This window comes from Olea europaea, chromosome 3 (assembly GCF_002742605.1).
Source record: "Olea europaea var. sylvestris chromosome 3, O_europaea_v1, whole genome shotgun sequence".
Classification (NCBI taxonomy): domain Eukaryota; kingdom Viridiplantae; phylum Streptophyta; class Magnoliopsida; order Lamiales; family Oleaceae; genus Olea; species Olea europaea.
Genome location: NC_036239.1, coordinates 3,973,548 through 3,990,356, shown reverse-complemented (window position 1 = coordinate 3,990,356; position 16,809 = coordinate 3,973,548). Strand labels below are relative to the sequence as shown.

Below are 16,809 nucleotides of genomic sequence, written 5' to 3'. Positions count from 1 at the left end.
TGATTATTTTTATATTTATGGAATGTTCTTACAATTATATAAAGGCGTTCAAGCACCATACAGCTTGTGGGATAATAAACGCCGGATAAAATTTTTGTGGTCTCATAAAAAGATATCAAAAATCGTTTAACTTTCAAAACTAAAATCCAATCGGATTCATTTAACATACCATTGTCATCACTTCTAACATATCTATTGTTATAAAAGTCAGTTATTAAATTTTCGAAACCTTCACATGATTTTAATAGCAAGTATGTAGAGTTTCATCTATGACCTACGTCGCTAACAAATGTTTTAGCAGTCATCACCCTTAGTTCGGCATAAAAAATTTCAAATACTTGTTTTCTACTAGGAGAGATCGTAATACATACTAATGCATTCCTAATCCTTTGAAGTTCATCCTTTATATATTTTAAACCATCTTGCACAATTAAATTCAAGATATGACACACACAACGAATATGAAACAAATATCCACCAAAATCAGGTTGAAGCTTCCTATACAATTTATCGATGACTACCTTATTAACACTAGCATTATCAAAAATAAAAGATCAAATTTTAGTCTCACAATGGTATTCTCTAACAATACTGATAATAGCATTATATATATTATTAGCATTGTGAGGAAATTCAATAATTCTAAAAGTAATAATTTTCTTATGCATGCACCAAAGTGGGTCTATATAGTGTGCGGTTGCAACTATATATGCTCTTTTATTAACCCCTTCCCATATATCAGAAGTTAAGGATATAACACCCCCATATTGTTGCAAATCCATAATTAATTGTTGTTTTGAATTATTAAAATAATTTATTGTATCGGCACGAAGAGTGTTTCAACTTATCCCAACGTACATCGGTTGTAGATATTCTTTCACGAACGAGACGAAGTGTTGGTTGTCTGCAATAGCCAGAGGTAACTCAGTGGCGGCAACAAATTTCACCATTCCAGTTCGAGTATCGTCCTCTGAATACACCCACGTGGATAGGGGTGAAGTTCTAGAATCGGCGCCTGGACTGTCAAATTGCAATTGTGTTTGACCAGTTGGAAGAAGTCCATATCTGGCTACACATGATTTGTAGTGGCGGTTGAGATGAGTGGTACCAATTCTTTTTTGTCATGCCAATCTTTGTTGGCAGTATTTACATACTGCTTTAGATTCTGCAAGGTTATCAACGACTTTTCCCGTTGAAATCAACTTAAAGTGATCCCAACATTTTGCTTTTTTTTGGCCTTTCGCTTTCCCCTCGCATCTGGAATATTTAATTGCTGATCTTCATTTTCATATTCTGCTTCGGGAACGTTAATATCATCCAAATCAATTGGATTGTGGCTTCCCTAACCGTGAATGTGAACATCTTCAGATATCGGTATGTCATTTAGACCGGCAAATTCATTTGAAAATTGACTTTGCGGTGTCCTAGGCGATTCTTCATGATGTGGCTCACATCCTGTATCGAACAAGCTCTCAACAAATGAACATCGATTCATTTCTGTGATTGTTTATGATGAAATCTTGACTAGATGAATATAAATGTAGTGAGATTGTGAGAATTGGGAATTGGATGAATTGAAATTGTAACTAATAAACTGTAAAAATTGAATTGATATTGTATATTTTGCAGCACAAGAGAGTAAAAACTCGATAATTGATATAATAAAAGAGAGTTAAAATCTTGGAAGAGCAATTGATATGAAAAAATTTTTTGGGGGGAAGGGGATATTTATAGTAGAAGGGGAGGGGGGAGAAAAAAAATAAAAATAAAATAAAATTCAGTGATCGTTCTGGTCACTGAATTTTATTCAGTGACCCGAACGGTCACTGAAAAGTGACCAAAACGGTCACTGGCTCGACGAGCCACGAGCTCGTTATTTTTAATGAGCCGCTCATGGGCGAGCCGAGCCCGACAAGGTCCGCTCGACTCGTGCTCGGGCTCGTGATTTCACGAGCCTGAGCCGCCCATGAGCCTCTTTTTCACGAGTCCAATTGACATCCCTAACCTCTGCCGCCCATCTAAATCATTTTCTTCGGCCTCATATCACGGTGGCTGGTGAGAGGTTCCGGGATGGTTCCAAGCCTCCTATTCCCGCCTTTGGCGCCTATTTCTAGGCGATTCAACACGGGGGGCATTTTCATGCCTTTCTTCCGGCTTCTGAGGCATGGGAGGTGGGGCTTGTGGCCTTGTCCAAGGCTCGCGAAGTTGTTGCTGCTTGGGCCTCAGTTCTGCAGGGCTGATTCTGTCAAATACACTACATGACCTCCTAGGTCTTTGCTCTTACTCATATGGAGGTGAGAAGTTATTATGGTTCAAAGGGACCTCGGTGGGTCGCCCAGAAGCGTAGTTGGAAGAAATATCAACTTCCACTTCCCTTTCAAATGGACTTCTACCTCGGCTATAGTCCGGCGAGGTAACTCTCTGGCTTTGAACTTCATCTTCTTGCTGGTAGTGCCCTTCTAGGCGTATGGAGAAATATGGAAGCCTCCGTGACCTCGCATTTGGGCCATGGGTTCCCTCATAGCCATATTCTGGCTAGTAATGTCTCTCATGTTGGCTGTCATGACGGCCATTTTTCTTGATAACCGGGCTATTACTCGCATTCCACCTCGTCTATGGTGGTGGTGGAGTCGGTGTCGAGCTGCTGGAGGGGGTACACCCGCGTTTTCTCTTACCCTTCTGGGGGGCGTATCCTCGTTTGAACTCATTTTCTATGTTTGACCTTCAAATTTTTGCTAAGTTGTGGGGCTTCCTCTTGTTCTTTTCCAAAAACAAATCCTTTTTCAAGGGGGTGCCTGAATGTTCCTCTTCAACAAGCCTTCACCACAAGGTTGTTCGTGGTTATTGTATAGTTTCCCACAGATGGCGCCAATCTGTTAACCCCAAAAAATGTTGCCAACAGATACCGGACCCACCCGCACACAAGTAAGCGAAAGTCCAACACGCAAAAACATGTGGACGGTCTAAAACGGATAGATCAAGGACGTAGGAGTAGCTCAACGACACGGGACGAGAACGTTCAAAATTCGGCGAGATGATTGTAGATCGATTGTACAATAATTACCAATCAATGTTTATAAATGTATATCTGAATATGTATGAACACATTTGTGTTGCAAGATAATAAGAGAGAGAGAGAGAGAGTTGAGTAAAGTATGGTTTCTTGTATTGATTCTTGCATTAGCCTTTGTATGGGGTACATGGGGGCGTATTTATAGTGTCACCAGTTGAATCGTGACCCTTGGTTCGGGGTACACGTGGTCTCATCCAGACAATTTACATGTCAAATTGTAGGCATCAGCCGCACCTAACCTGCTATACATTTATTGATTGGTAGAACTGCCTCTACTAGTGACAAGACTTAACATTTACACTTATGACAAACGTCTTATCAATCATTCAAGTAAAATCTTTGTGCAGGAGATATCTTGGGAGAAGTGTCTATAGAAGGTGCTGCTTTGTGAACCAGAGGTTGCTACCTCGGCTACTAAGCTTCAGCCAACAGGGCCTCTTTTTTTCACATAATACTTCCACTTCAGGGCTTCGACTCCACTTTCATGGTGCTTCTGCATCATGGCCTCAACTACTTTTCATAGTGCTTTGGCATGAGAGCCTCGCCACTTTCACAGGGCTTCAGTATGAGGGCATCGGCATATATACCACCTCAGTTGAAGTGGCACGTGGTTCGGCATGAATGGACCGTAGGCCCCAATGGGTTGGCCAAGTGTGTCAACATGTAATAGAAAATATAACCAAATAAAGGAATAGAAAGTTAGTATTATATATTATTTCCTTGCACATTTAGAGAGTTACAAAGAAAGTGTTGAACAAAGCTACAAATGGTGTGACCAAAGGAATTACCGGACGAAACACACAAGAATATGTAGCCGAGGTTTAAAATGCTTGAAATAATATTGTTGCCTTAGTTTTCATCACTCGCAAAGTGAAAATTACTATTTTAATGACTCTATCATTCATCATTACATACATGAGATGACATACTTCTAAACAAGATGCAACGTAATATTACTTCAAAGTAATTTCTCTTCACCAATCCTAATTGACGTAGTACTTGTTGTAGGCGGAACAACAATAAACCACCAGTTGATGGAGAACCGCCTTAAAATTTATGGAGCAATATGAAGTATACAATATTACAATCACATAAACAAGATTTAAAGTAAAGAACAAGAAGAGAAACTGACAGATAAACAATGTTTTATTAATAGCAACCACAGAGAGAGTACAAAGAACTCAGCAATAATGCTTTTTAGCTTTACAAATCTAGAAAAAGAGTCTAGTATTTATAGGGAACAATCCAATTCCTACAAATAGAATGGTACATGAAATAAAATGTCAAAAGTTTTCTTATTTTGATCTCTTCAAATCCAACACAAATTCTAACTCTCAATAAGGCTTGTAAATAGAACTTTAACTAAAATTTGACAATTAAACTTGAATATAATCTCACAATAGCATTCCAATTAGAATTCCTCTTGATGTGTGCTTCAATTAGAACTCTACAATTATTTCAATAAGGAATTCAAATCACACCCAAATTCTAAAAATCTCCACTTTGACGTGAGTTCCACTGTAACGAATAAAGCTCCAAAATTTCTCCAACTGAAAAAATAAGTCCGCTTGCAACAAAATAAACTGCACTTTTCAAATAGTAACTCGAACTCTCCACCTTACAAAAAACATCTTCCTCCACTAGGTATCCACAAGCGATACCTGAACCCTGATCCCAAGTTTCAAAATTCCTAAAAAGAATTACCCGAATCCACACACTAAGTTCTCAAAATTTCAACAAGAAATTCAAAATTGACCAAATAAGATCGAAGCACACACCAGTAGCAGAATCCACACCAAATACTTAAACCTAAAGGCCTTGGCTAGAACTGATAGCTTGCTTCAAACAACCCAAAAGTATAACAACATATGTAATTCTGTACCTACGCTTAATGAGTCCTATCATTGCATTTGAACATGATGTAACAGCTAAAACTAGTGACAAAGCAGAATCACCAACACCGACCCAAGTAGTGTTCTATACCGACCCAGAGCCAATCACAAAAGGTATTGTATCAAACTAAATGTCCACCACTGTACCAAATTTGTCTAGATATCTTAATTGGTTCTACACGTCTCTACAAGATGTACAATTGAGACTTTTTCTATCCATCTCCAATACAATCTGGACCCATTCGGACCTTTAACACTTCGCATCCACTAGAAAACTTGTACACATTTGAATCCAGGGTACTTAGCGAGATGAGATTCTTCCTTAAGTCTGAAATATGTCGAACTTGGCCAAGAATTCTAACTGTTTCATCTTGTAACCTCAATTTGACTCAATCAGTTTCAGTTACCCTACAAGACTGGTTGTTTTTCATGACAACTCTACCTTACTATACCGTCTCATATGATTCAAACAAAGCTCTATTGGGACACATATAAAATGAACACGTTAAATCCAAAATCCATTCCTTGTCAGGCTTAGATTTCATGTCAGATACGATTAACACCACATCTCCGCCATCCGAAAAGTCCTTACAATATTGGTCTCATCTGAATTTTTTGATTGCCTTCCACAATTTGCAGTTAAATTACCTTTAGCCTGCAACTTATTGCAATCCTTATTGATATATCCTTTCCTCCCCTTCCTCCTGCAATGGAAGCAATACTGATTGCTGAAATTCACCCCCGACCTACCCCTCCATCGATCACCATAAGACACTAGAGCTTCCTCATCCCTAAATGTAGCTCCAATCAGATGCTTCATCTTCTCCTTTGATAATAAAGTATCGTAAACATCGTCGATGGTGAGTGTGTCACCACTGTACAAAATCGTGTCCCAAAACGACGAATACCGTCTCTACTTTAGATACGGTTTGCTAGTAAGACTTTTGGTCATGCACACTTACTCCAATTTTAACCACAAAGAAGTGATGTTCTCTTATTCAATATGTCCTGAAGAATATTATTGGAGAGATGAAAATGTATTGGCAACAGAGCCTTCCGATCCTTCCGTTGTTTCTCCTATGTTGTCTATGTTGTTGGCATCTTATCGAAACCCAACGAAGTATCGTCTAAATTCAATTGCGCTAAAATAGCTCTCATCTTTACTTGTCACAAAGAAAACCTTTGCAATCCAGCAACATAATATCATACTTCAAAGCAGCCATATCTAGAAAACCTCAGCCAAGCATACGGCCCGTGCTTTGATACCACTTGTTGGAGGTGAAACGGCAATAAACCACCAGTTAATGGAGAACCACCTTGAGATTTATGGAGCAATATGAAGTATACACGATCACAATCACAGAAACAAGATTTAAGTAGAGGAATAATATTTTATTAATAACAACCAGAGAGAGAGTACAAAGAAATCAGCAATAATGCTTTTTGGCTTCACTAGTATTTATAGGGAACAATCTAATCCCTACAAATAGAGTTGTACATGAAACAAAATGTCAAAAAAAATTTTATTTTGATATCTTCAAGTCCAACATAAATTTCAACTCCCAAATAGGGCTTTCAAAATAGAACTCTACAATTATTTCAATAAGGAATTCGAGTCACACCCAAATTCTAACAGTCCTTCATAACGTGCTTTAAAATACAAATCGCTTCATCACTATATATCAGTGGGTTTATTTCGGTAGAACCATTTTGAAAGCTGCTTGCAACATGTTTGGGATTATTTATATGATTATTAGAAATTGTGGCAACCTATGATGTAAGTAATAAAAACGCTCCACGTACATCAAAAATTACCGATAAATGAATCGTTTGTGTTGAAACGTAAATGAAAGAAATTTTAATACTTGTACTGTGAAGCATAACGGAAAATAGGGAATAAAAAAATTTGAATATAGAAAAGAACAACTAAAAAAACTTATTTGTATCCTCGGCTTCGAATTTATTTTCTTCGTGCTCTACACAATTCCTCGTGGTTATCCTTTCTTAAAGATGAAAATAAATGTCACAGCTTTCCCCGTAAATCACAAGGCGTGATTATCATTTCTTATGGCTAAAAATAAACAATATTCCATTTTCAGGTCAAACAAATCTGTAAAACATTTCATCAAATCATATACTTAAAAACTGACATGAACGATCTTAACTAACTACAATAGCGTCAAATCAATATAAATTTTTCTAAGAAGACGTGAATGACAAAACAGCATTCGGAAGTAAAAATACAATCGGTTGATATATGGATAATTAGCATATAATGCCCCTATATCACAATTATTGTTGAAAACATTTTTACTTTTCATTTTTTTTGGTATTTTCATCCTTAATTACACATTTGACTGCCCAAAACATTATTTCTATCAATTTTTATCCAATTTCTCAATAAAAAATTGTAAAATGATGAATATACCCTCATATTTAAATAAAAAAAAATGAACTAATTGAATCATAGTACTCTCATTTTTTTTTCAAAAAGAAAAAAAAAAGTGCGAACGAAGTCCAAACAAATCATTAAAAAATTGAAAATTAGAAAAATATCTCTTTCTTTCTCCTCCTCCTTCCTCCACCACCACCAAACTTTAGAGATAAATCAGCCAACAAATAGCAAATCAACATGTTCCAATGGAAAGGTAAATGAAAATTTTTAAAAATATGTATAACTTCTAAAATAATAAAATTTAACGTAAATTTCACATAATAAACAATTTAAGTGAAGAAAGAACACTTAATTTTCAAAATAACTCAAATCAAAGGCAAGAAGCAAAAAAAAAAAAAAAACCCTAACCCAAATCTTAAAAATCCGAGATTATTAACTCAAAATTTTGCAATCACGATAATCAGGAAGAGAAAAAACCAAATTGCATGAAAACACAATGAAAATAAATAGAAACAATACCGTTCATGTACAAAACAATGTTGTTTTGCATCTACAAATGTATCAAATAAAGGAAAAGGAAAAACGAAACCCAAGAAATGAGAAAGCAAGAACAAAAATCCACTTGAGCTAACTCAGTTATGCACCCTGCAAGCAGAAAATTCAAACAACTAAATGTAAATGTAAAAATGAAATAAATCGAACTTGCAACACAATCAGACCGTGAAGTTTAGTTTAGCTTTAGATGGTAAAAAATTGCTTAAACTGCCCCAAACCATTCAATTTTTTATAATTAAAAAATAATAGTTCTACTAACACATTTACAATGCAATACTAAACTCACTGGTCTGATTATTTTTATCTCAATTTATAACCCAGTAACGACAATATAAATAGGGAAATTATCAAAAATGTCATTTTTTTTTTTGAAAATGCACCAAAAATTTGCGTGTGCACCTAATTTTATCAAAAATGTCACTTTTTCAACTAGAAATGTCCAACTTACCATTCATTCCCCTTTTTAGGAGCATTTAATGCTAACTTTCCAATCCAATTAATGTTATGGTTTGATTAGTTAAATTTATATATTATAATCATGGATATTTATATTTATATATTATAATCTATGGATATAGGTATATCCTATTGTATAATACGAATTTACAAAAAAAATTAGAAAAGATAAAAGAAGTAGAAACCCTATTTTAACATTCAACCAAATCTCTTCTCCAACAAACCCTCATTTCATCCTTCTTCTTCATTCCTTGATCAAGAAAACACAACTATTATATTCATTAGTCATTTGAAGATATTAGTTATTACGAATTGTTTATATTTTTATCGAATAGCTCACTCTTTTTTAAATGTTAAAAACAACATGATCATCAAAGTTAATAATGGTTTTGAAACCCTTATTAATCATGATGTTCTTGATTTGTGAAATATTTTTCAAGGGAGAAAATACCAAAAAGAAATTTCAAAAAGATTTGGGCAAATGTTAAGTATGACATTCCATATTTAATTAAGCATTCAATCATTTATTTTTGGACAGATGCTGTGATGATGTAGTTGTTGTAGTTGAGAATTCATTATAACCATTACTGTTTCGAACAAGGTACCAAATACGTCTGAAGCTTCTAGATAGTTTCGACAGTTGAACTGTCGAACTCGACATTTCGAAACTGTCGGGTTAGACATTTGAACTATCAAAATCAACAGTTGAAAACTGTTGACGCCCTTCTTTTCACCTTATATTTTTGCATGGGTAAATATTCGAAAGTGTCACTTCCGTGCTATTGCATATAGACATAATCATTGTGCAATATTCTTATTGTTGTAATGCCAATCTTTCAGGTATGGACAATTATTTCAGATTCATTGTGTCATATGGGGGAAAGTTCATTCACGTGGATGACGAATGAAAGTGGACAGGGGACAAAACCACTTCCATTTTAGTGCCGAGAAGTATTACACTACCCGTATTTCTGTTACAGTTGAATGAAAAACTTGGTGTTATTAATCCGCGCATCGAAATTGAATTGAAGTTCAAAGTCCCGAACTTCAATTTACTGTTGACCGAAATACGTGAAGATGAAGACCTGATTTGGTACAAATCTGTTCATACGAAAATTGTTCTCTGCGTTACTATTTCTAAAACTGATCTGCCAAGTGTTGACATGGGGAGGGATACAAATTTGCATGAGGCTTCGTTTGGAGCAGCGGATGTTCCCCATAACGTACAACACGATGACATCCATCATGAGCCTAGTGTCCCAAACAATAGTGTAGCCGATAGTCCAATTGAATACGTTGGGGCTGCACCATTAGATGAGAATGATGAGATGTTAGACGACCTGTTACATGGTACAAATGGTGCTAATATTGCAGACGTTGACGAGGGAATGTCATCACATTCCCAGAGTTCGGATACATACCAATGGATTACAAGTGTGAATACATCCGATTTTGTTGAACGGCAAATATTCTTCAGCAAGAAAGAGATGTACTCGAAAATTCGTGTTCTTGCTTTGTAGGACAAGTTCCTTTTTAAGGTCAGCTGGTCAACCCTCAAAATGTTAACTGTTATATGCGCAGACGATAATTGCAAATGGATGTTACGTGCTTCGAGTGTAAAGCAATCTGTAATATTCATGATCCGTAAATTCAACAATGTGCACACATGTTCCGTAGATTTTCATCGTAATGCACGTCGACATACCACTACTTTTGTAATTGTCGAGCATATTTTGGGAAGATTGGATAATCTATACCGATCGTACGATCCTACCGCTATTGCACGTGACATGGAACGCGAGTTTGGTGTGAAAATAAATTGTCAAAAAGCACATAGGGGCAAGGTGACCACTTTACATATGCTACACGGTACACCGATGGATAGTTTTCAAAAACTATCGTCATACTGTCACGTCGTAGGAGAGAGTAACCCGGGGACAGTAACATACATAGAAGTTGATTCCCGTAACAGGTTTCATTACTTCTTCCTGGCTTTCGGTGCAAGCATTTCCGGTTACATGCACTACTTGAGGCCAGTTATTTGTGTTGACGGTAGTCACTTGAAAAGGTCCATACAAGGGTGCGCTTTTGCTGGCAACAGCCAAGATGCCAACAAACAGATTTATCTCCTAGCATGGGGGATCATCGATGCTGAAACAAATAGATCGTGGATGTGGTTTATATCGAACTTGAAAGAGCTTAGAGGCGATTCAGATGAATTGGTTTTTGTTTCCGATAGGAAAAATAGTATTTGTAATTCCATTGTTTACCTATTTCCTCTGTCTCACCATGGGTACTGTAACTGGCATTTGGAGAAGAACTCAATCCAGCGGTACAACAATGCAAGTGTAATATTCCTATTCAAACGAGCTGCAAGAACTTCTCGACTGGAAGAGTTCGAAAGACTTACAGGTCAGATCCGCAGGGTAAGTGAAAGAGCTTACGGATACTTGGAGCGAGCAGGACTCTCATTTTGGTCACGAGCGCTATTCCTTGGCCAACGATACAACATTTTGACAAACAACAACACACAATCTTTGAACTCAATGTTGAGCACGCCCGGTCATTGCCGATCACGTGCTTGGTTGAGCACATTCGACAGACTATAAGGAAGTGATTTTACGAACGTTGAACCAATGCAACCACATGACTGTTGTGCTGTTATCAAGGATGGAGAACGAGTTGCAGGCAACGTTTAAAGTACGTACAAGGCTTCGAGCTCATGGCTTGACAGACAACTTAACGCAGGTTGAAATATACAATTACACGGATATCATGAACTTCTCCGATAACACGTGCACTTGTCATGAATTTCAACTTAATCATATGCATGCATTCATGCAACTCATGCTGCTTGCTTGCGAGGTAAGTTATTGTACGATTTATGCTCACCGTATTACACATCTGAATACTGGAGGGGTGCCTACAGTGAAGCAATCTATCCTGTTATGCGTGAAATGGACTGGATGGTCCCGAACAAAATTAGAGGACACCTATTCTGCCACCTAATGTACGTCATCCTCCAGGTAGACCACCCACACGACATCATCGATCCAGATACGAGTTCACCACATGACAGAGGAAATACACTCGCTGTGGTACAGTCGGTCATAATCGAACCGCATTTTCGAATCCCATTGTAACACGGCCCGTTTAAATAGGCTTTTATCTAAAAGTGGTTGAAGTTGTATGTTAACTTTCCCCCGATGTTGTTTGTACAAAACAGATATATATATATATATATATATATATATATATTCTCGTTTGTAGATATTAGTATGTACATGCTCACAACCAAAGCACGAACCATGCAGTTGAGTTTCATGGATAACATGTCGACAGTTTAACTGTCGATCCTGACAGATGATTACAAACTACACAATCTGACTTATCCAAAACTACGCTGCATGCATGAATATACTATTCCCCAGCACATTATCAACTTACATAGTAATTTTCAACCATAACATTTGAACAATATTCCATTACCGTTTCGAGACCGGACACGACGTGTTTTACTTCACAACATAAATGAACATGCTCTACGCATTGTCTGCCTTGGCTACTTCAACAAATTAATCAAGGAATGCTATTACAAAACAACACAAAAATCACTAAGCATAAAAACTCGTGTTTGAAAGACGATTTAGGGTTGAAAAACGAAATAAGCACGACCAACCTATTTAGTCCATAAAATTCATTGCCCTTATCTAATAACAACATTTGCAGTACACATGACAGTCATACAGGACAACATATGTTTCACTAAAGGCGCAAAATACGGACACTTACAGACATGAATGTATTGCATGACATCTCGATAGTTCATCTATCATTCTCGACAAACTATTTATAGGAAAATGTCGATCGTTGGTCCAATACCAAAGTATTAACAAAACATAACATGCACAAGGGAGGTGCTCATGCAGAATATTGCGTAACTAGCTTACCAGATCTATCTTTGACAAAAATGGAACTACACATATTCAGATTCACACATGCACCACATTCGGAAGTCCGGCCACTTCATTCATTGTCGACACTCGAACCTTCATCATCCGAATACAACATATGGATTGCAAGTGAAAACAAGGTCATTTCCACATCAGACAAGCAATAAAAACATTGAATGCTCATATATGCCAATGTCAGTCAAGATTTCCACCCACATGTAGAGAACAACAACATCCCACAAAAGTTGCACTTAGTGAAACAAGGTTATTTCCACAGCAGACGACTAACAAAAACATTAAAACCACAAAAGTGTGAAGGGTCAATGAAGATATTTGCGACTATGCATAAGAGACATATTGTGTAATGCACGGGTATAACCACTCATGACAGGAGGAAGAATTTTGTATCCCAAGTTAGCATGGATTGGGCAACGAAAACTATACACAGGATTATGTTTCAACAATGGCTGTATTCATATTAAAAGCTATAAACAAATACCGTGTAATGTCAGCTGTAAGAATATTTTCCTCATATTGCTTAGTGTGTACTCAATCATCTTTTTCTTTTTATTTAGACTATCGTATTATACATATGTCATCTTTTGAAATGCCAAAAATATTAAAAGCAGTAGAGTGCTTCTTGTATCTTCCACATGCTCCTTTGATCATTTTATGATAATTTTATTTAGCAAAACATTTGTTCAGCAATCTACACATCATTCAGGCAAGTATCAAGAATATTTAAAATGATTTTCTTCCTGGAGTAAACATATCTTCCAATCAGGCTCCACTCATGCTACTGATGTGATCCTAGGTTAACATGTGAAACACCAAAATGTGAATGCCCAAAACAAACGTGGTCTAGGCCCACAAATATGCCAAGTATTTATCAACATTTCCATCCAAATGCACAATATAAAGTATACGAGTATCACCACAACAGTTGTCAAACCACCACAAGCAAATTGGTTACTATTCGCAAAAGCTTATCACCATTTTAAACATTACAAATTCTAAACAGATTTCAATAAAAAAGGAACAATCTCTTTGCTACATTTAGAGCATTCTTCATAGTCAAAGACGGTTAGCATTGAAATGGGGGTTTCACATTACAGAAATTCACAAAGTATTGCATTTCAGATTCATTCTTTACTGAAAAAACAATGGAGAAAAAACGATATGTAAAATAATACACAAGATGAAAGAGAAATTAAGGGGCCCTAACAGATTACCTACTTCTCTGAAGTCTACGATTACCTCTACTGCTCACCGTCCTCTGCAGTTAGTGGCTGGGTTTTCGACGGCTCTTGGGGAGGGTTTTCGGCTGATTTTTATTCTCAATAATGCCTCTGTAATACATGAGGCCCTAGGTTGGCTTAGAGAGAAAAAAATGCAAAACGAAATAAAAAGAACTATACATCACCATTTATGAAACATGTACTTGAACAAGTACTTTAAGACCCCAGGAAATGTTTTTGAAATCCTTTAAATACAATATATTGGGTACAGCTTCATAAGTCAATAAACAAATTACAACACGAAAATTAATTACATGACTAAATTTATTAACAAGAGATGTAACCAATAAAACCTTAACATAATTGTGAAGAGCATGAGTCAAAACACAGTGACAACATATATATATTTTTTACAATCAATACAAAAGTGATTCAATTCTGTCTTCTGATGCTCTGAATGAGTGAAGCAGACTCCAAAGTAAGTATTAGTGCATAGAATAATCAACCATGGTAGCACCTCCATGAAATTCTCGTGCAAGAATTCTACTATAATCCAAAATTTTTTGTTACTATATTTTTTTTTTTTTTTGCACTTGAAAATAGAAAAGAATATTGTATACAAACTGTAATTTGGAAGGATTCTCAGATGTACAACTTACATTTTCATTAGCAAATCCGAAAAGAATGTCAATAATTTACAAGGAAATCAGAAAATTGCAGACTGACTAAAGGTTTTATGAACAAGTGTTTATTGTATCATCCATATTCTTCAACCATCTCAAGACTCATTGAAGACAAGAAACAAATTCACAACTTATTCCAAGAAAAATATAAAGAATTCCTTATCAAAATAACAAATTAAAATAACACACATTTTCCCATTCATAGACATATTTTCAGATCTAAGCATCAAACATTCCAATAAATTCATCACACGATTAAGCCCACAAACAAAATTCTTAATGCCTTAGAATGAAATATATACAAAAACAAGAACGAAATCCAAGTGTAGTACCTATTCTAACTGCTGCGGCTAGACGGGGTCTTGAATGTGAGATGCCGGCGGAATAATCGACGCACGGGGTCGTGAATGTGAGAGGCCACCAGCTCGTCGACCATTGCTTTTGACCACCGTGCCAATGAATGATTATAGTTTGCAAGAAGCCAAACCCGATGTCTCCAAACAGCGACGAAAAGCTAAAAATCTGGCTAGAAAAGGGGGAGCCGATGAGTGACAGAGAGGCGGCCGACGTGAGACTGAGAGGCAAAGACGAGAGGGAAATGGAAGAAAAAATTGGGAAAGTTAGGGTTGCAATTAGGCAGAGACGAGAGGGAAATGGAAGAAAAATTTGGGAAAGTTAGGGTTGCAAGTGCATTTCGTTTCCCTCTCGTCAGTGACACAACGTCTCGTTCAGAGTGTCAAGGATATATACGGTATTTGCTGTTATTCAGATGGTCAAAAATGTCCTAAATTGACATTTTTGATAATAGACGGTCAAATTTTGACACCCAATGAAATTTCCTCATATTAAATATACAAGACCTCTCTACTCAATTTTCTGGTTTTACTTTCAGTTCATGTTAAGACAAAATTATGCATTCGACAATTCCTACATGCTACATAAATTTACTTTAGAACTATTACTAATTTTCAATATGATTTCTTTGAGTACCCTTTTAAATGCATTAAAATTCAGTTTTAATAATTTGATTACTCTTCATGTCGTTTAATACATTAAAGTATATTAAGTTTCTAAATAATCAGAACTTATTTGAATGATTAAAATACATATTCCATATTTGTGCACTAGTAATTATACATGGTTATTCTAAATTCTTGATAAAGATTCTGTTCAGAACTGAAATTTTAAGAGCACAGTTTAATTAAGGCAAATATTAGGATACTAGAACATGAGTAGTCTTCTGATCAGCTTCTAAAAATCTGAACCTTCCACGGATTATAACATCGAGACACTTTTATGCTTATATAAGCATATAAAGTGTTGCATATATTCATGTTTAAAGAAGTGCATTGTGTTTTAGCTCATTTAATTCATTTGCTGTACGTGACATGTTAGAGCAGCTTTATGATTGTGATAGAAATCAAAGATACAAGTTGAATCTATAACGTTAATTTAAGTGAGTCTTGTGGAGTTTAGCTTATTCAACTCTTAACATAGAAATTTTTAACTTTTTCAATAATAAAAGTGACACTATAAATTTATATTATACCCTTATTTGATTCTCATTCTTCTAAAAATTCATTTTTTTAAAATTCATTTTCAATCATATATTCTTTAATGAAATAATATTATATGCAAATCTAAAATTTTTTCTTTAATTTTTAACCACACATTTTTCATCAATTTACTATTCAAAATGCATTATTTTCCCCAAAATGGAGATCAAGCAAGGGCTATGTAACTTCATTCTTTGTTACCGCCATAAATTTTAGGTTATATTGTTGGAATATTTCTAATATGGGCTTCACATTTGATTTTTATTTTATGAGTTAGATGTATGACTCATAATGATATTTGTGTTTGAGCCAAATTTATTAAGTGATCAATTAGGCCTTTTACACCTTACAGGTTGTAAATAATATGATGTGGTAATTTTAAGTATATGGGCCGAAAATAAACTTTAATTAGAATTCTAGTCATAATGTGACGACTCAATTATTTCCTATATAACGGCTAGGTCCCCTCTCCTTTCCATTATTATTATTGTTTGCCCCATTGATAGCTAATATTTTGTGAGGAGTAAGGAGGAGAAGATTTTGACCGCTATTACAACTACTATTCATATTAACAATGACTTCCGCAAGTATGAATTCGTTTTATTAATTTATTATTTGGTGATTTTTGATTCTTAACATGATTGAAAATAAATATTAACAATTGGTATCAGAGCGGCGTGTTAAGATCAGAATCCATAATTGAAAACTGGTTATTGTTTTAAACCTCCTTTTTTTATCTTCACATTAAATTTTCGTGTGAAAATTTCTGTACATGTAATTTCATGTGTGCGTATATTATGTCAGGGCGGTCCTGAGAATTTAGAGGCCCTAGGTGTTTAATTAATATGAGGCTCCTCAGCACAAAATTTATTTTACAAGTCTAACAATATTTAAATATTTAAATAATTAACACTTTTATATTAAAAATAAGACTTTATACAATTCAAAAGATGGAATAGCAAAATAAAACTTCTTTCACAACCCGAAAGATTAGGCTAACATAAGATT

At 35.6% G+C, this 16,809-nt stretch overlaps 1 protein-coding gene across 1 annotated transcript; it reads left to right on the top strand.

Moving 5' to 3' along the window:
• Positions 1 to 9,930: 9,930 nt before the first annotated feature.
• On the top strand, positions 9,931 to 10,980 carry LOC111377190. Its single transcript, XM_023000256.1, has one exon. The coding sequence runs from the start codon at positions 9,931 to 9,933 to the stop codon at positions 10,978 to 10,980; it is 1,050 nt and encodes a 349-aa protein (XP_022856024.1).
• Positions 10,981 to 16,809: the final 5,829 nt, after the last annotated feature.